The sequence below is a fragment of the Engystomops pustulosus genome, chromosome 7, assembly GCF_040894005.1.
Source record: "Engystomops pustulosus chromosome 7, aEngPut4.maternal, whole genome shotgun sequence".
In the NCBI taxonomy this organism is placed as follows: Eukaryota; Metazoa; Chordata; class Amphibia; order Anura; family Leptodactylidae; genus Engystomops; species Engystomops pustulosus.
The window spans coordinates 33206724-33226491 of NC_092417.1; the positions used below are offsets into that span (position 1 = coordinate 33206724).

Below are 19768 nucleotides of genomic sequence, written 5' to 3' on the forward strand. Positions count from 1 at the left end.
GATCGAATCGGCGTTAGTTTAGTTACGAATAAAAATACAGTTAAAAAAAAATTATTGGGGGGGGGGGGGGGGACAGTAAAATCTTTACTTTGAGTAGTTTTTCTTTTTGTGTTTTTTTTTTTTAATTTATGAATTATTGTGGCGACTATGCCCGGATCAAGTTAGCTGGTTGTTTTGTCTGTTGCAGTGTTCCTAAATCTATCTTTCCAGGACAGAGGTTTTGCAACTCTTTGTAGATCAAATTAGAGACTTTTTAGGTACAAAACAAAGAAGAACTGACCCATGCTTGGTTCTATACGTGCACCTAAAAAGTTGCCCCTCCCCCCGCAATGAGAGACAAGTGCAAACCCCCCCCCCCAAAAAAAAAAACAGCAACATGCAAATTTAGAACGATACGTAGCACCGCTTAAGTGCCAACTATAAAAAGTTGCAAAAGAAAACAATTTTTTTTTTTTTTTTAAAGAACAAGATCGCCCACACAATGGTTACACTTGCTGATCCCTAGAGAAACCAGATTCATTTCATTAGAAGCCAAAATTCTTATTGTAAAAAATATATTCTTAATTTTCTACAATTTGGTCTATAAAATCTTAATAAAATAAACAATATTTGTCAGATCTTAAAATGATAAAAATATAATCTCGTCAAAGAGAGAACGGCAAGCGAATCGTAGAAAATCCCAAAACGGCACAAAAAAAAAGTTTATAGAGAAGTTTTCCTGAGGAGCTCCTGAACCCATCGAACGGTTTATGACCGGGTGAGACGTTAGAGAGACCATTGCACAGGTACATAGCGGGAAAGCATCAGAGGTCGTCTGCCGCAGGGTCACTCCCATCTTAAGGAACGGAGGTTTAAGAGCTAAGAGCAGCAAGAAGGTAGGTGGCATCTCCCCCACACACGGGACTTCTAGCTCCTATTCTTGTTAGCATGTACGGCCTTGTCCATTTTATTTCTGAAGTCCTCGTAGCTGCAGTCCCCGGGAAGCTCCAGGCTGTTTGTGCTTTTGTTTGTGGCGGGAAATATATGGCTTTCATGGAACAAGATGGTAGGAGGGGGCTCAAAACCGGCGGGGGGAATGGTATCTATACCGGTCGCGAAACTTAGAATGTCCTCCAGTGAAACGGAAGTAGCGCCATCTGCAGAGCAGGAAATGTAAGAGCAGCAAGTTAAGAATACATACATAAGACGGCCACTGAAAATTTCTTAAAACTAAATTATTATGTTCAACAGATTTGTTCGGTTTTTTTCATTATTGGTAATGGTTTTTAAGTACAATGAAACTAATCTCAACTCCTACAGACTGTCCCTGGATAGTCTAATTTCCTTACAGAGCTGAAGGAAATATTCTCTAGGTATGGAAGGAGTTAAATCATTAGCCTCTTTTCCTTCTGTTGGGTACCGAACTGCAGATACACTACTCACTAAAGGAGAAGCAGAAAAAGGCACAACAAAGCTTCAACTTAAAATCCATTACAAAAAATACTATCAACATCTGTACTATTAAAGGTAACCTACCACTTAGAATACAGTTTAAACCATACATTACTTTAGGTTGGTACAGCAATGAAATGTTTAGTCATAAAATCCAGCGATTTTGGCAAAACACCAGCTTTTAAAATGATACTAATAAGGCGCTCCAAGCAGGTCACACCAGGGCGCTTACTGCTCTGCCATTATCCCAAGTATGCACGCCTCCAGTGTGTGTCAGATTACACATGCGCAAGAGTTCCTAAGAGCTTGTTGATATTACCGGCTCTCAGAGGGGAGGGGTGTAATCTGTGGTTATCTTATATTTGTTATCCATGCCCTCCGTCCTTCTAAAATAAAACTTCTATAATTATGTTTATGAGACAAAAGGGTTAGGGGGGCCTTATCAGAGCCTTTCCATGCAGCAGCTTCATAGGCTGTTAGACTGCGTAGGAGCACTTTCCCCCATCCCACCGTATGCTAAAACTAATCAAGGTAGGTCATGCATCTTTTGGGAATAAATGCCAAAAGGAGAGTAACAGGTGTCCCCATGTACATTTAAGAGATAAACAAAACTAACCTTCTGTGTCTTCCAGATACTCCTCCCAAACATTGACAGCATTACACTGCTGATCGTGTCTGAGGCTCCTATGGAATGAGATGGTGAAGAGGTCCGCCAATGCCTTTGCAGATAGCTTCTCAGGTTTCATGCACAGTACACTCCAAAACGCAGTTGGGTACGTCTGAATCTTCTCAAGAATGCCCAGTGTCCTCAAGCCTTCCTTAAACCTAAAACCACAACATGACCATAAACTATTTTATCTAATTCTAACAAAATTTCATGGTTGGAAATCTCTGGGTGTTGTATCAATCTCTACATTGTAATGGATGGTCCTCAAAAAGCTCATCAGTGTTTATACCCCTCCTCTAAAGGGGCAAAGGGATTTTCCAAGAATCTGGAAAACTCCTAGGAGGCTCCGCAAGGATGCTTCTGCTTCACTCTAGTAGTTCTTTTTTCAGATAGAAGTTCTGGGAGGGGGAAGCCACAGAAATTGCTTGAAGTGGCCTCCACGGATCATAGGACATCACTTCTGTCCATCATGTGAGGTCACTTCCTTTGTCCCCAGTACTGAAGCAGCCAAAGTTTTACTCATTATCTGAATCCGGTCTCCCAATTCCTGGGAACACCCAGTGTGTGTCTGTCATGTCAAAAAAGCCTCCCAAATCAATATTACAGGGGCAGAGACAACCCTTTATTGTCCCCTTAAAGGGCATCTACCACTAGGATCAAATATTGTAAACCAAGCACAGAATTTGATCTTCTTTTAGATTTTAAATTTAAGCTTAAGCTTTTAAAATTACGCAAATAAGCCTGAGGTGCTATGGGCTCCATAGGCATCAATGTAGCCTGGAGCCCCTCAGTCTCAATTGCAAAATTGCAAAGCCTTTTTGTCTTAAAAACAAGGGCACAAGAAGCTTAAAGTAGAGCGGATTCTGCCAGAGGGGCACACAGCAGTACGTTAGTGTGCTTGGTTTACAAACCTTTATCCTAGTGGCAGATGTCCTTTAATGTAAAAGCTCAGTTAAAGGAAACCTACCGGTATCGCGGTTTAAAACACTTTTTAAACTTTATAGCCGGCGCAGGGAGGTACGCGCTCGGCACTTACCATGCGCGCGGCTACATAGGAAGTGAAGGAGAGCCGCGCGCACGGTAAGCGCCGAGCGCGTACCAGCCTGCGCCGGCTATAAAGTTTAAAAAGTGTTTTAAACCGCGATACCGCGGTTTAACACACTAACAAAAATAAGCTCCGGCACCAGCTCAGCCTGAGCTGGTGCCCGGTATTTCCATCAGAAACCTGCCACTACAAGTGGTAGGTTTCCTTTAATAGCTCGCTGGGTTATTGGAGGTTATCAAAAAACTACTCTGACCCCACAAAGAAGCATGCATCCTTACTTATTACAATAAGGAAGTGGTGCCATAAAAAACTGCAATACTAGCGAATAGGTATAGAAATCTATTATTGTGTTTCCAAAAATGTTACCTTTCCAGCGGTTCCTGCACTCGGCCAATGACGTGGTAAGTCAATATATTCTTGACCAAAATGCTTTTGTCGCTGACAGTTTGTATAAGTCGCAGAGTGCCGGTATTCTCCAGGTACTCGTAATACTGAGCAGTGACTGCCTTCAAATCACTGATCCTGTGACAAGACTGTATCTGTGATAATGCAGAGGAGCAGGTTATTCACATATGAAGACATGTGGACAAATTATCATTCTACAACCTCACAACTAAATGATAGATACCATTATGGTTACATTCGCTAAGTTATGAGGCGATATGAGTGGTGACCAGCAGTACAATTCTGCCATCTCCACTGTGTTTCTTTGCAGAAGAAAAATGTATGAAACTAAATTTACTATTCTTCTCCTTTCAGTAAAAACCTTGAGATAAGAACAACGCATTAAACCAGGTATCTGTCTGACATGAATACAAGTTTAATATTTCATAACGTGGTGGGGCTCTGTTTTCTCACTATAATAGGTTTAGTCTGCGGCTTCTTGACACAATGTATTCTGAAGTGTATAGTCCAGGTAACAACATTCATGTGTTCTGGAGATCCAATATGTTCTGCTACTGTAATAAAGAATGATTTCAACATGCCTTACCCCCTTTTTTTTTTTTGTTACAGAGTGTAAAGGTAAACTTGTACCCACTGGAGTTCATCTATCGACTAAATTGAAGTGTCACTTCCCAAAAAAACAGTTTTGGTCTCAGGCCAAATCATGTGATCTGCAAACCCAGAAGTGCAGTTAGTGCAGCTCCACCCCTGGTCTTTAGAGTCTCTACACTTGGACCCACACGGACTAAATATATCCTTTATACATTTCCCCTAGTTTGGAATTCCAAAACTTTCGAATACAAAAAAAAGTTCATCATAATGTTTGAAATATTATTACCTGAGGACTTCCCAAAACAACCCAACCAGTATTTACCTTCAATATTGCCTGTAAGACATTAGGATCTGCTACATCTTCTAACATTGGCTGCACAAGGTGAGAATCATATATAAGACAATAGAAGAGGGTCGGTGAAAAGAAGCTTGGTGCTGGTCCTCCATGAACCAAGGCAATGGCCACCATCCTGCCTGCCTCATAGTACAGGTCATCATTTAGTGCTGTGGAACAAGAAAAGCGTTATATTAGTCAAATGTGAATGAATGAATGAATGTATGTAAGAGCAGAGCTAAGGGTAGGACGTTGTACATCTAAAAATAACTTTTCATCAACAATGACATACACCGAGTTATCAAAAATAAAAAAAGAAAGAAATCAAGGTGATCTAAACTAAAGTCCAAAGCCCAGAATGATGAGGAATTAGCAGGCACCCAGACATTGAACTAGAACTATTAAACTTACCGTTCAGGTTTAATGAGAGGTTTTTCCGTTCCGTTCCTTCAAACGCGTAGGAATTCTGGACAGCGTCAAGCAGCAACTTAAAATAACTAGAGGGAGACAAGTTTTCCATTTTCCCCTTATTATTAGTACAAGTTATCTGCAGAGAGTCCCACGGAGAGAAACTTTTCTTGCGGAAACATCTAAGAGAACTGTTCAAGACTGACTTGCTTTGTACTTTTACAGTGAAAGCTGAATGACTGATCTGAGACTTCAGCTCCCGGAGGATATCAGAGATGTGTCTTTGAACCTGCCTGTAAGGAGAAGGCGCACATTAGATTATTGAAAGAGACGACAGCTATAGGAACGCAGTATGACCACACGGATGTACTTACTTCAGAAGAACCTGCTTTGATGTCCTCGACTGCCTTCTACATTTTGGAGTTGGTTGTCCATCATTATCAAGGGTTTCCGACCAATTAAGAGATTTGGGGTGAGATCTTTTTACTACAATGAAAAGAAAGAAACGTCATGACTACTTCAGTCTATAGAAGCCGACTCTGCAACTAAAGCGGTTGCCCAAGCCTTGTAAGAGGAGTTTTCACATCACCAAGGATTATTCCCTTTCCCGACCTTTCATCCACTCACCAACTCAAGCACATCAATGGTTTTAAAGTCATTGATGAATAAGCGGTGAAATCAGTGCAGATACACACAGCTCAGGCCGTCTTATTTCCTATTGACTTCAATGGTAGCCGAACCTGCATGACACCGCTGCCACTGGCTGATCAGTGGGTTTGACGGTTGTGATATCCATTTAAATACCCTATGAGTGACCTATGCTATAGATGGGTCATTAAAAACTTTAGGCCTGCAAAACCTTTAACAGGAATCACTTCACCGATTGCAGCACCATTAGAATTAGAACCATTCCATTAGTTTTGACACCCAGTTATCCAATGAGGCCCTTTAGGGTCAGGTCTCCAATGGAGTAGACCGCATAGGACCAGCCAACTGGTCTGCTTTTTCCATGAAACCTCTTTTCTGGCATCAAATGGCCCAAGTTGGACACACATGCTGAAATAAGTTGGCAGAAAGATCCAAATAGGTTAGCAAACTACAGTATATACTCGAGTATAAGCCTTGGGTAGCTCTTCTAATATATTCATGTGCGCGGGCGCCGGCTCCAGATGCGCGACACGTCTCCTTTCTTCATGACGGCTGCAGGTCCACAACAGCCCCGTGCGCATGGCACAGCCAGAGTACAACTGTGATGTCAGCCGCTACTGGGCCATGCGCATGGACCCGTTGCAGACCTGGCTCCTGCACACGTTAAGTAAGAAGATGCGCTGCCAACGGAGCCGTCGCGGACCTAGAGCATGCGCATATGAAGATAGAAGAGCTGACCTTTTTTTTTTATGGACAGGCTATACGCTTCAGGGGGCTGGCAGGCTATACGCCTCAGGGGGCTGGCAGGCTATATACTGGGGACGCGATGACCAATGCGTTTCCCACCCTAGGCTTATACTCAAGTCAATAGGTAAAATTAGAAGCCTCGGCTTATACTCGAGTATATACTTCTGAAAGCTGAGTTTTTCCCCTGCAAGTCACAGGAGATCAAGCAGAGAGAACACCAGGAGCTCAGATATATCCACCTACCTGGAGTGGAGATGATGCTTTGACATTCTGTACACTCCCATGTCTGGTTCTTCTCAACTGAGGAGCAAGCGATGTGTGTCCCACTGGATCCACAGCACTGGCAGCGCACAATTTCCCATTTACTGTAAAGGGACAAATCAATGTACTTGTAACATAAAACTTTGTTCCAGGATGAATTACATTACGGCAAAAGATAAAGGTCAGGGAAGAATATACCCCCTTCTTTCTTATCCCCCCCCAAATATTTTACAAAATAGTAGTTCCAGTCAAAACAAAACGCTTCCAAAGCCACATATGGATTATTGCAGTAGATTCAACAATTTGAACACACCTTTCTGGAATATTATAATCCCGTCCGTCCCGACAAAGACACTTCGAAACATCACAGCGCTGATGTCGCACTAGAAGCTCCTGGAAAGCATTTTCTTCAAGTTCCCATGATGCATCTCTACAAAGTGAGGAAAAAAAAACAAAACATTAATATATACGAAAACATGGTAAAACACCTATCCATAATATAGGGTATCCATATTTCCAAACGAAGGGGGGGGGGGGGGGGGGTGCTGCTAGTCACCATCCAACTAGTGTGCACCAACACAATATCGAGCCAGAGACTATGTATTGGCTGACCTGTGCTACTGCACCTCATCTTTAATTCTGACCTCCAGTTACCTGGCCTTACCCTATACTGAGAACAGAGCGGTCCCTTCAGCATTGTCCTGATTCTGGTAGCAACTGATCTGGGGGTTCATACCTCTTCAATCTGATATTCATGACCTACCCCAGGGATAAATAAGCCAGCATCCATAAAGCATACCTTTCTGGAATATGTATCCCCATACGCAGCATCTCTGCCTGGAACACGTCTCTATTACTACACACGGTACATCGGAAGAAAAACAGTCCTGCGCTTAGAGCTTGGTGCTGCAAGAGAAAGACATGATGTGTAACTGGGTAAGATGGAAAACAGCAGGAGCTATACCTGGAGAAGAACAATAAGTACCTGTAGGCAGTCTCTGTGGTACCAAGATGTCTTACAACAAGGTCCTCGTAGAACATGGTAGGAAGGAACATGGTCAACGTTCTCCAGGCATATCATACATGGACTGGACTCCTTACTTTGCGTGGAGAGAGCTTTCTGGACTGGTCGATGTTCCCAACAGAAAGAACTAAAAGAGATTCAAGAGTCCAAGATCAGAAACATCCATAGACTTTGAAAATAACAAGATTTGATGGAAACCACTTCTGTCTGCAGCATACACACGTCAACACACACAGCAATGGTTTCCCCCCTGCAATGACAAAGCTGCTGGATAGAGATGCGCACCACAGCTTTATATGATACATAACAATGAGCAGGAGGTTAAACTTTCCACCAATTAAAAGGGTTTTCCCACCAATCTCAACAGAGCGGTCATACGAGACTGTCTTCTCCATTAATATCGGGGAGCGACGAGGGGTCTGACAGAGGTACCTGGGACTCCATAGGACCCCTCGTTCTGGTATCTGTGTGGATCTCCTTTGGATTGGGCCTAACTTGTTTGGTGGGAAAACCCCTTTAACGGTAACAGATGTTCTTCTCATGCCACAAGGTACCTGAAAATGTCCATGAACTGGAAGATGCATTCCTTTTCTGACCCGCAAGGAAAATGATAGCCGCGCTTACAGCGAGGAAACACGCAACCGATAGATGCTCCATTTCCTTTACACACACAGCATTTCTGGGAAAGGGAGGAGAATCATTTTTTTTTTTATTATTTCGAAAGTAGTTACCAAGGAAACAACTTACATTTGTAACTTATAGGTATAATCCCTGCTGGGACATTAAAGGAAATCTACCATCAAAATCCTTTATGATAAACCAGAGACACTTGCTCACAGATCCAGGCACCGTGACTGTGGTAATCTTCTCATACTTTTTGATATACCGATATGCCTCCCCTCTTTGACCTGCATCCCTTGACCCGTTTTCCTGCTACAGTAAATATAGAAGAGGTCTAGGCAATGTGGCTCCATTCATTAATTTCTAAGGACATTCCAAGAATAGAGATTCCCTGTTCATCTATTTTTGAAAACCCCACTGAAGAGAACAGAGAAGGCTGCAATCCCTACAAACTACTTTCTTGTCATAGGTTTAGTATCCTAGAACTAAGTATACATTGAACATACTACATACTTACCAATTTCTTGGCTCTGCTTAATTCCTTCTTAATGTCACTGACAAGGAATCCATATATACCTTCATTCTCATTGCCCCGTTGCCAAATACCACTGGAAAGCAGCTAGAAGAAAAATATTTCACATCAATACTATTGTCATCTGAATAGTGCACCATATCATATGTAGAGGTATGACGATGGTACCGCTATTGTTTATTTCTGGTACATGAAAAACCCTTGGATGTGCCAGGAATGTCTGATGGCTGAGATCCTTCTTGAATAATTGGTCCTGCGATAGGAGCTTAGTAGTAGAAGGGACCAGACAGTGAGCAGCTCAATACACACTTTGAGTACACAGAATGTATCCAGATCTAAGCAATGCTTAGAGAAATGTCTCCTACAAAGCATGAGCCCCTCTGTGAGCTGCATGGACAACGAGAGGTCTGTCCATAACCGTAAGGACTAGGGAAGAGGAAGTCATGTCTTCCACCACCCTGATATCAGTACTCACCAGACAGTAATAATGCAGAGTCAAGTTGTGTTCTCTGTAGGTTTTTTTCTCCCCGTATTTCTCGATGCAATCCTCAGTCCGGCCACATAGCATGCAAGCTGTGGAGATCATACACGGAGAGATGTTTACCACCAAGGGTAGGATCAGGCGTGGGATTTACAACCCCTCAAATATAAACACGAATGTTAAAAGCCCATCATTAAATAGGAGATAAATCCCACTACCAATAAAGAAATTGTACTCACGTAAACTCCCCGCGGATGAGGAGCTGGAGGCGCTCATTGTGATACCTTCAGCCTTTGGACTTCTGCAAATAGAACATACATATATAAGTGCACAACTCATGGAAAATGTGGTGACATTGAATATATCTGATTAGACTCAAAATCCTGCCACATCAAGTGAAATGGTGGCTTTTATAACAAGGGGTGCTCTGGTTTTAGGGCTACATCTTATATATATGTGCATTACATACTGGTAATCTAAAACAGCAAAGAAGTGAAACACAACATCTATAAGGAAATTAGAGAAGAACATCACATTTATAGAAATGCCTTTATGTGATTGGCATCTCAATTATTCAGGACAGGAGTAGCCATGTAACTGTGGAAACAGCAAAGAGGTCACACACATGGAACTGTGGGTACACATCCATTGCAGCCAAATCCCCAGGGATCTAACACTCACTGTCAACACAATGGAAAAGGGGATAAATGTTGTAAATGGATAAACACCTGATGCCCAGTGCACATCTTCGTCAGCTCTTCAGTTACTTATTTCAGCTATTTTGAGCCAAAACCAAGAATGGAAAAAAACCCACATTCTCTATGGAAAGTCATGCATCTGTTCTGTGTGACTGAAAACCTGATGGAGATGTGAACTGAACCTTAGACCTCGGCAGATGGAATGTGTGGGTCCAGAGGAAACGGACCCGATCCCACCGACTGCACACATTGCACATGTCCTGGCATAATACAGGGAAATGATTCAAGGTCCCATTAAAAAGGAAGCACTTGGGCATTTCCTATGCAAGAACATCTTTTCTAAAGCAAACAACATTGTTTATGGTCTGTTCTAGATGGTGGACAAGGCTGTGGGCAGCAATAGGAACTGCTCTTTACCCCCCTAGCATAGTAATAATAATGTATTTATATAGTGCACACATTACACAGAACTTGCCAAATCAGTCCCTGTCCCCAATGAGGCTCACAATCTCATCAACCTACCAGTATGTTTTGGAGTGTGGGAGGAAACCGGAGGACCCAGAGGAAACCCACACAAACACGGACACAGACCAACAATACAACTCTATGGGGGCAGACAGCTCACAGCAAATATATTTAAAGGGGTTGTCAAAGCACATGATCCCAGCACTGGGAGCCCCAACGATCAGCAAGTTATACCTTATACCTTAAAGGGGTTATCCAGGTTTTAAAAATAACTGAGGACGGGCTGGGGTGGGCTAGTTAAACATAACAAACATCTACTTACCTCGCCCGGCGCCGCCGATGTCCCGCTCCGCGGCCGGTCTTCTCTGTGCGCCGGTTTCATTACAGGGGCGGACATGGAGCTTCCGGCCGGCTGGAAGCTCCTATCCGAAACCATCTCTCAGCGCTTACAACGCTGAGAGATAGGGACGGATAGGAGGAGCCGGCCACATCCCGGACCGGAAACTCCTTGTGCGCGGCTTCCGTGCCCCTGTAAACAAACAGGGGCACGGATCGAAGGGACCGCGGCGCGGGACATCAGCCGCGCCGAAGGAGGTAAGTCCATGTTTATTATGTTTAAATAGCCCGCCCCAGCCCAGCCATAAGAAATTTTTAAATCCCGGATAACCCCTTTAATTCTGTTAGACAGCTTTTCCCTAGCAACGTAGAAGTCACATTGTAACTAGGGGGCACTTTACAGCTACAGTAACTTTACAAACTAAGGAGAATTTGTTAATGAAGTATATTAGAAAAATGATCACAACTTCCCCCTCCCCACAATATCAAAAATCATCTGAAATGACAGCTACTCTTTAAGTATTTGTCATCCAGGCTCTGTTCATTTAGGGGTTCTGATCCTGGTTCTTAGCGGAGGACCACACAACAGTAGTAGTAGTAGTAGTAGTGGACCACACAACAGTAGTAGTAGTAGTAGTAGTGGACCACACAACAGTAGTAGTAGTAGTAGTGGACCACACAACAGTAGTAGTAGTAGTAGTAGTGGACCACACAACAGTAGTAGTAGTAGTAGTGGACCACACAACAGTAGTAGTAGTAGTAGTGGACCACACAACAGTAGCAGTAGTAGTGGACCACACAACAGTAGTAGTAGTAATGGACTACAAAACAAGAGTAGCGGTAGGTCGAGTAGTAGTAGTAGTAATGGACTACAAACCAACAGTAGCGGTAGGTCGAGTAGTAGTAGTAGTAGTAGTAATGGACTACAAACCAACAGTAGCGGTAGGTCGAGTAGTAGTAATAGACTACAAAACAACAGTAGCGGTAGGTCCAGTAGTAGAGGACTATACAACAGTGGTAGTAGCAGTAGTAGTAGTAGAGGACTTTGCAGCAGTGATTGCACTGGTATCCAATCACCTCCCAGCAGTGATCTATTATTACTATCACCGGCCTTAGATGTGATGACCTCATATACAGTACAGGACCAGAGGCCAGTGATTGGCTGCGGTTATCACATGGATGTAAGTGATGACATCACAGACACTAAGTAAACAATAACTGACAGGGAGCGCTAGAGCAGTGTAACACAAAGAAGATCCAGAATAATCATTTAGAAGGAATTGTCCAAAATCTGCCCCGAAACCCAGAAATATGATAACACATGTATATATCATATTCATGTGTTTTGGTATAAATTCTGGACAATCCCTTTAAAATGATTATTCTGGATCTTCAAGTATTTTTTTTTATAAAAAAAAAAAAAAAAAAAAAAAAAAAAAAACCAACAAAAAAAACCATGATCCAAAAGTACAAGAGAGAGAACACTCAGTGTGGGGATGTACAGCTACATTGAGACTACAAGTCCCAGCATGCCCGGACTCGCTATGAGTTGTAGTCACCCAACAGCAGCACAGAGCACCACTGCTATACCCCTGCATGAGCGCCCTCCATAGGACACAAGTACATACCCAGAGCGGCGCTCTCCTCACCACGACCCGAGCTTCTTCGCTTTCTCCTTCTCTCCCTTCTGTGTTTCAAACTGCCCCGCAAATTCAAACCCTAACATCCGGCTCCAACCCGGAAACCACAAGATTATGGGGCGGTGCTTGCGTGTCACGACGGGAGGAGTGGGCAGGCCGTGCGTGTCACGCCTCGCTATCACTGGATCATGGATCATACCATTGAATAGCGGGGAGAGGGGGAGGTAACTATAGTGGCTATAGAGAGAAACGATAACGTTTGTGTCATGGTTTAGTTCTCGCATGCGCAGTAACTCATAGGACGTGTAGGTATTCGATGTGGTTTAATGCCGGACGCTAGATGGCGCTGCAACACGATAATGTGCATGAGATGTGCGTTTCTGCAGGGATATGCGCGTTGTTATTCCCAGTTATCACCCACATCAGACCATTGCTATATGTTTTCTCTCTATTTATTAGACCAAGTACAGGAAATCCGGCAGTAGTTAAAATTATTTGGGAAAAGTGGGAGTTCTGCCCCGGGTTTGCAAAAAAAAAAAAAAATGCTAAATTAAAAAAAAAAACCTGTGAATCCTAAGGACATGTTCACACTGTGGTTCATAGAAAGAGAGAAGGGGGACGTAAAGATACACACAACTATTTATACCAAACACACCTATATATATATATATATATATATAAATACAGGCAGTCCCCGGGTTACATACAAGATAGGGTCTGGAGGTTTGTTCTTAAGTTGAATTTGTATGTAAGTCGAAACTGTATATTTTATAATGGAAGTTCTAGACAATTTTTTTTCTTTTGCCCCAGTGACAATTGGAGTTTCAAAATTTTTGGTGTAATTGGACCAAGTATTATCAATAAAGCTTCATTACAGACATCTTACAGCTGATCATTGCAGTCTGGGACTATAGTAAAGCATCCAGAGAGCTTCACCAGAGGTCACAGTGGGCAGAGGGGTCCGTCTGTAACTATGGGTTGTCTGTAAGTCGGGTGTCCTTAAGTAGGGGACCGCCTGTATTTATATATAAATATACAAACACACAGACAAATATATAAATATGTATTGTGTTTATATAGACGCACACAAACACATCTATATACAAATACACACACACACACACACTATAGAAAGATAGATAGATAGACAGATAGATAGAAAGATGGATACATAGATAGTAAATGTGTATATTATCGGCTACAAATTTTAATTCATTTTCCATTTCTGGCTGTCCCCTTCTATTCTGTCCTGGGCAGCGCACATAGGGGCACATATACTTACCCGTTCCGTCGCGATCCACGAGGTGCATTGTCCGACGAGGATTCGGAGCTGCCGCGATTCACTAAGATCGTGCGTCAAATTTCCTGCATGTGTAGCAATTTTGAATGTTAAATCCCGTGCTCAGTCCAAATCAGTCAGGTTGTCCGACGGCCACGCCCCCAATTTGTGTTGCATGAAAGTCGGCGTATTTGAGCCAAAATCCGACCATGTGCGCCAAAAACCCCTGTTAAATGCGTTGCAAAACGGAAAAAGTCGGGAAACCCGTCGAAAATGCGCCCCATGGACCCTTAGTAAATGTGCCCCATAGTGTATACACAACACAACATAACAAGTCCACATATGTAACATTCAATGTTCTGCTGGCAGAATAAAGGGACTGTTTATGGTTACACATAGGAGGGGGACGCTCTCTGCATGCAATTCTATGGATGCTGTTTAGTTAAGTGAGGCAAGAGAATAGGCAGGGCTGTCACCATTGTAATAATGACAATGTAAAGCAGATTTGGGTGAGTATGAGCCAAGTCACAAAATTGACCATGTGCTAGATGCAATATGCCACATTTACTAAGGTCTATGCGACATTTTTTTTGTTGGACTTTGCACATTCTTTTATGTACAAACTGCTTGTACGGTTATTTAAGAAGTGTCCGCGCCACATATGTGTCACACAAATTCATGCGACAAATTTCGTTCCGGGTGCTCAGTCAAATTTATCATGCAAAGACAGACAGGAGTGTGTCGCAGAGTTGGTGCACTCTGTCGGGGCAGTGCAGGGGGCACCAGATTCATGAAGAACGTGCACCAGAAATCTTGAATCTGGCGCCCCCTGTACACTACACAGGTAACTGCACCTAGTATAGACCACACTGTTCTTAGTAACTGGTGAGCCCTAGTATCTGTAAATAGATGTAGAAAGGACATTTGATATCCTACCAGATGGGGGCTAGTAGTGTGTTACCATACTGAGCTACCTAAAAACGTCCTTTTTAGAATTTCCTCTTATATGGGAAATCTCAGCCGTTTGCCTATAAAAAAAATAATTCTCCCCCCAAATTAGGCAGATATGACTCTTCTCACCCCCTTTTCACATGAGATGAGTTAAATGTATTCTTTGCAGTGCTAGTGTCACTTCTTATGTTCTGTAGCAAAGATAATCTAATCGTTCAGATCACATTTCAGATCACATATGGTTTGTAAGCGCCACAGAAAGAGGCAGCTAAAATGCAAGCTAGAGATCCATTCCTGACAATTTTGTAACTGCCTGTATGTCCAATTCTTTAGCTCAGAGAAACATAGGATCAATGTGCTTCTGAAGTGATACTATTATAATGTACCATTTATTGTTCTGACATCATATGGGTAATGACTGCATCCCTTATAGTTGTATCCTGGCTTTTATCTCCTATTACTATTATTCTCTATGTACTTTTCTTAAGTCACTATGTAACTGATGCAATTTACATTGTCTGTATAGTGGATGATAGGATTTATACAAATCCCATCCAAATGTTACAAAAAAATAGCAGGGAAGTAATAGTTCTCCTTAAAGGGGTTATCCGGGTTTAAAATTTTTTTTATGGCCGGGCTGGGGAGGGATAGTTAAACATAATAAACATGGACTTACCTCCTCCGGCGCAGCCGATGTCCCGCGCCGCGGTCACTTCGATCCGTGCCCCTGTAAACAAACAGGGGCACGGAAGCCGCGCACAGGGAGCTTCCGGTCCGCGTTGTGGACGGCTCCTCCCATCCGTCCCTATCTCTCAGCGTTGTAAGCCCTGGGAGATGGTGCGCATGGGAGCATCCGGCCGGCCAGAAGCTCCCTGTGCGCCCTTCTACTGAAACCGGCGCACGGAGAAGACGGGCCGCGGCGCGGGACATCGGCAGCACCGGAGGAGGTAAGTACATGTTTATTATGTTTAAATAGCCCTCCCCAGCCCGGCCATAAAAAAAAATTTTAAACCCGCATAACCCCTTTAAGGAGACTTTGCCAATAAAGGCAATGTGGAGACTTATAGCCATTGATTCTCCACTAGGGAATTCTGGGAAATATATAAATTACATTTTTCAGGATGGGACAAGGAAAACCAGCGCCTCTTCTGGCTTCCTTGTAAGGCAGTCCCCTTAACATGAAACATGACTTTCAATAAGCCTAATGATGTGATGTGGGATTAAAGCCAAATGAGTATATCCTGGAAATCCTAGAAAATGCAATTTGCATATTTCCCCCAAAAATATCACACACAAGTATAGAACCCACAGCAGGGCAAATACTGCTGCAGATTTGTGGTGTAGAGTTAAAAACTACAAGTTATAATACAAAAAGTATTTCTACACAGCGATCATACTCCACCCATAGTGGCAGAGACAGGACTCCAAGCTTTATACCAGAAGCTGGGGTATAATTTCTTGACAACAGAGCAAACATTTCAATGGAAACGCGTATGGGAAAGGGCTACGCTCCCCCCCACAGAGTTTGAATAGAATTTCAAAACGCAATTCAACTGCTGAGTTCAGCACTGTTGTTCCGTGGGGAAGCAGGGACTCCTTGCATTATATAAAACTACTAGCTGTAGCTCACGTCGTTGCCCGATATAGTAAATAACTGCTCCTAGCTATAACAAAATAGAATTGGTTAACAAAATATATTTTATTGTATCTATCTCTCTGTGACTGTCTCTATGTCTCTCTGTTTCTGACGGACTGTCTCTGACCGTCTCTTTCTGTCTCTGTCTTTGATTGTCTCTGTCTCCGACTGTCTCTTTGACCTTTTCTGTCTCTGAGTGTCTCTGACAGTCTTTTTCTGGTTCTGTCTCCGACTGTCTCTGTCACTGACCGTCTCTCTGCCCGTCTCTCTCTCTCTGACTGTCTTTCTCTTTGACTGTCTCTCTCTGACCGTCTCTATCTCTGACTTTCTCTGTCTCTGACTGTCTCTGACCTTCTCTCTTTCTGCTGTCTGTAACTGTCTCTGCTGTCTCTTTCTCTGACTGTCTGTCTCTTACCAATTTTGTCTCTGGGTGTTTCTGTGTCTGTTTGTCTCTGACTGTCTTTTTTTCTTTCTGTCTCTGACTGTTTATGTCTCTGAGTGTTTCTGTCTGTGCCTGTCTATCACCGACTGTTTCTATCTGTCTCTGACTATCTTTGTCTATCTCTGATTCCATTTTTCTCTGATTGTCTCTGACTGTCTCTGCCTGTTTCTGACTCCAGTTTTCTCTGTCTGTCCCTGTCTCCAAATGTCTGTCTTTGACTGTCTATGACTGTCTCTGTATTTATCTGACTGTCTCTGTATTTTTGTCTGACTGTCTTTGTCTCTGACTTTGTCTATGGAGAGATTTATCAGAATTGAACTTTTCTAGTTCATTTTTATATCATTATCACGTCTGCCATCAAGGAAGACCCCAAGCCCAGTAATTAGCCCATCAGCCCAACAAAATTGGCTAATCTTATATGTATGGCTATCATAGTGCTACATTAACAGCAGTTTAGTAGTAGGATGAGGAATGACCTGAATATAAGAGAACACTTGCATTTTTTGCTTAGCAAAACAATTAAAAAAGAACAAAAATAAGATGCAAACAATTTCCGTCTTAAACCTCTAAAGTCAAGATGTTGTATGAGGAAGTGGTAGGAACCGAGAGCAAAATAAGTGATTTCATGCTCCTCATCTGAGCATCAGTTGATGAGAAGTCTTCCTCTCCCATGAAAGCTCGCAGCTATGTGAATTGTTGCAGCTCTTATCAAAATCCGTTACATATGTCCCTGTTAGGTAATTTATCGTTTTAACACTACTAGCGCCCCGTATTTTTAGGGTATTGTTTCCCTTTCATGTAATACACCTCCTCCTGAGACTATTTCGCTCACGCTGCGTTTGGTAAATCAAGTAATACAAGTATCAGCTTGAAGTTTTTTTGCTGACTCGACGCGTTCATCTCGCTAAAAAAACAGCATGAGACATTCATTAATGCATTGCAATGCGTTCAGTCCAACATTGTCCCATTACAATTATTCCATAGACCTGGAATTAATTATTTCCTAATTAGCTCACATTCTCGGCCAAGGGCAAAAATATGCACATGTGGTAATTGGTGCTGTGAGATGGGGCATGTCTGTTTGAGCTGTAACCATCCTCACTTCTCTCCTAACAGATGGCTTCTTTCTAATATTGCATTTGTCTCCCGCTAAGTGCAAATAGCAAATGAAACAAACAAAATAATTTTGTAACCTGCAGTAGTCGCATACAGAAATAACATCCCAACATTTCGTTTGCTGATTCAACCTTTTTCCTCCAGCTGGCAACAACATACAGACAACATATTAGCACATTCATCTCCTGAAGAGTCTTACTGGTGTTCAGGATGAACAAGTGGCTTCACCCAAATTCTATTCCAAAACCAAATGTCGGCCCCTTGCACATGAACATGTGCATGTCGGGCCATAACCTGGGCGAGTACAAGGCCGGGAAGAGGAGAGCAGAAGAGTGAGCGCTTCTCACTCCTCCCTTCTCCATAGAAAGCTGAGCAGCCACTGCCGTAATATGGAGAAATATAGGACATGTCCGGCTCTGTTACGTTGTGGTGAGATACAGCCTGGGCGAGTACAGGGGTATCTACATGAGGCCCACGCATAATGGGCCACATTAACTTACACATCCCATTGACGCCGCCGATCCGGAATGTCCGACGAGGATTCGGAGCTGACGCGCTTCACTAAGAACGTGTGTCCAATTTCCTGCATGTGTCGCTTCCCCGCTCAGGTCTGCCGGAGTTCACTTTCTTCTTCCTGGTGCATGTGAGTGCTGATCTTGCAACACAATTTCATTTTTAAATTCTGCGGTTTGGCCGAAATAGGTCGGGTTGTCCGACGTCCACACCCACCGATTTGTGTCGCATGAAAGCCGGCGCCGGTGCCCCACAATCTGATCGCATGCGCCAAAAACCCGGGGCAATTCAGTGCAAAACTGAAAAATTCGGGAAACCAGACAGAAGTGCGTCCGACTGACCCTTAGTAAATGTGCCCCAATGTGTGCTTGCCGGGGCCATAACCTGGCACTCCTCACCCCTATCCACTTCATAGAAAGCCAAGCACTGGGTGCTTGCCGTAATTGTGACCGGGTGCCATAGACCTCTATGGGATTCGTGATTTGGCCTCAAATTGTGCATCTTCTGGATGGGGCCAAACATTGTGTTTTCAACCATTTTTAGCCTGTTTTCTCCTTCTTTGTCCGCAAAAACTTTCCATGTGTAATTTCTATGTCATTCGTTTTTGCGGATCCGCTTAAATTATATAATTGGCTCCTTTCCTCTATTTAAACCTGATCATTTGATTATTTTCTGGATATGTGCGTTATATCTTAGCCACACAATGCAAAAACGGCAAAAATTTGTGGGCCTCATCTAGAATCCCTCTGTTAAAGTCTGATTTATGATATTTGGCAATTCAAAAATTTCTAATTTCACCGCAAAACCACTCCAGTCACCACCTGGCATAGGAAATAGTCAGACAATAATTTGAGACGTTTTTGGACGAATTTAACATGTTATAGGCCAGATTTATCAAGTCTAAGTCGCTGAGACAATGAGAAAACCTAAAGATTCTGCCTAATGATAAATTGCCGCCAGGAAGGCCTCTTTCTATCCTAGATTATGTCTCCCCTTGATATTTTGCCAATCCCCCAGGAGCTCCCCCTCATATTACACTTCCCAAGAAACTCCCTCTTGTTGCAGTTCTCCTCCGCTGTTGTATGTTGCCAGCAGGTAGGATGACAGCATGAAATCACACCTAATGGCTAAGCTACACACAGCAGCATCAGACACACAATCATCTCCCAAGCCATACCTCACACTGGCTGGGACAGCAGAACCAATATCCATTACTGTCCTGCTGGATCCTGGATGGTGGGAGGGTATGCACGGCACACAACCATGGTCAGTCTGTGAATCATGGACACTGCACTGACTGGTTTTCACAGACCGACACAGTGCAGAGGATAGTATTTTGAACTTACCAGACTATGAGGGGGAGCTGCTGTAGGAGGGCAAAATATGAGGAGAAGTTGCTGGGGATAAATTAGGGGGAACTGCTGGGGCAAAATATCAGAGGAATCTGGGGGGGGGGGGCACAATATCAGGGGAGCAGATTATGAAGGGGCTACAATG

The 19768-nt window shown here is 43.1% G+C and overlaps 1 protein-coding gene across 2 annotated transcripts in view; it reads right to left on the reverse strand.

Annotated features, from left to right (window-relative positions):
- Window positions 1-398: 398 nt before the first annotated feature.
- The window catches only part of G2E3 (G2/M-phase specific E3 ubiquitin protein ligase), a 29376-nt gene continuing 10006 nt past the window's right edge, over window positions 399-19768 (reverse strand). The window contains exons 1-15 of one of the 2 annotated variants that reach the window (XM_072115408.1): window positions 12323-12469; window positions 9435-9496; window positions 9190-9287; window positions 8700-8801; window positions 8116-8240; window positions 7523-7688; window positions 7337-7443; window positions 6851-6967; window positions 6520-6641; window positions 5256-5367; window positions 4885-5174; window positions 4462-4643; window positions 3510-3682; window positions 2048-2256; window positions 399-1136 (exon numbers count right to left, since the gene is read on the reverse strand). In XM_072115408.1, the coding sequence (XP_071971509.1) occupies window positions 907-1136; window positions 2048-2256; window positions 3510-3682; window positions 4462-4643; window positions 4885-5174; window positions 5256-5367; window positions 6520-6641; window positions 6851-6967; window positions 7337-7443; window positions 7523-7688; window positions 8116-8240; window positions 8700-8801; window positions 9190-9287; window positions 9435-9471 (2070 nt within the window). In that variant the 5' untranslated portion in view covers window positions 9472-9496; window positions 12323-12469 and the 3' untranslated portion in view covers window positions 399-906. Of the gene's footprint in view, window positions 1137-2047; window positions 2257-3509; window positions 3683-4461; window positions 4644-4884; window positions 5175-5255; window positions 5368-6519; window positions 6642-6850; window positions 6968-7336; window positions 7444-7522; window positions 7689-8115; window positions 8241-8699; window positions 8802-9189; window positions 9288-9434; window positions 9497-12322; window positions 12470-19768 lie in introns of those variants that run through there. The other variant, XM_072115409.1, reaches the window with a different exon arrangement.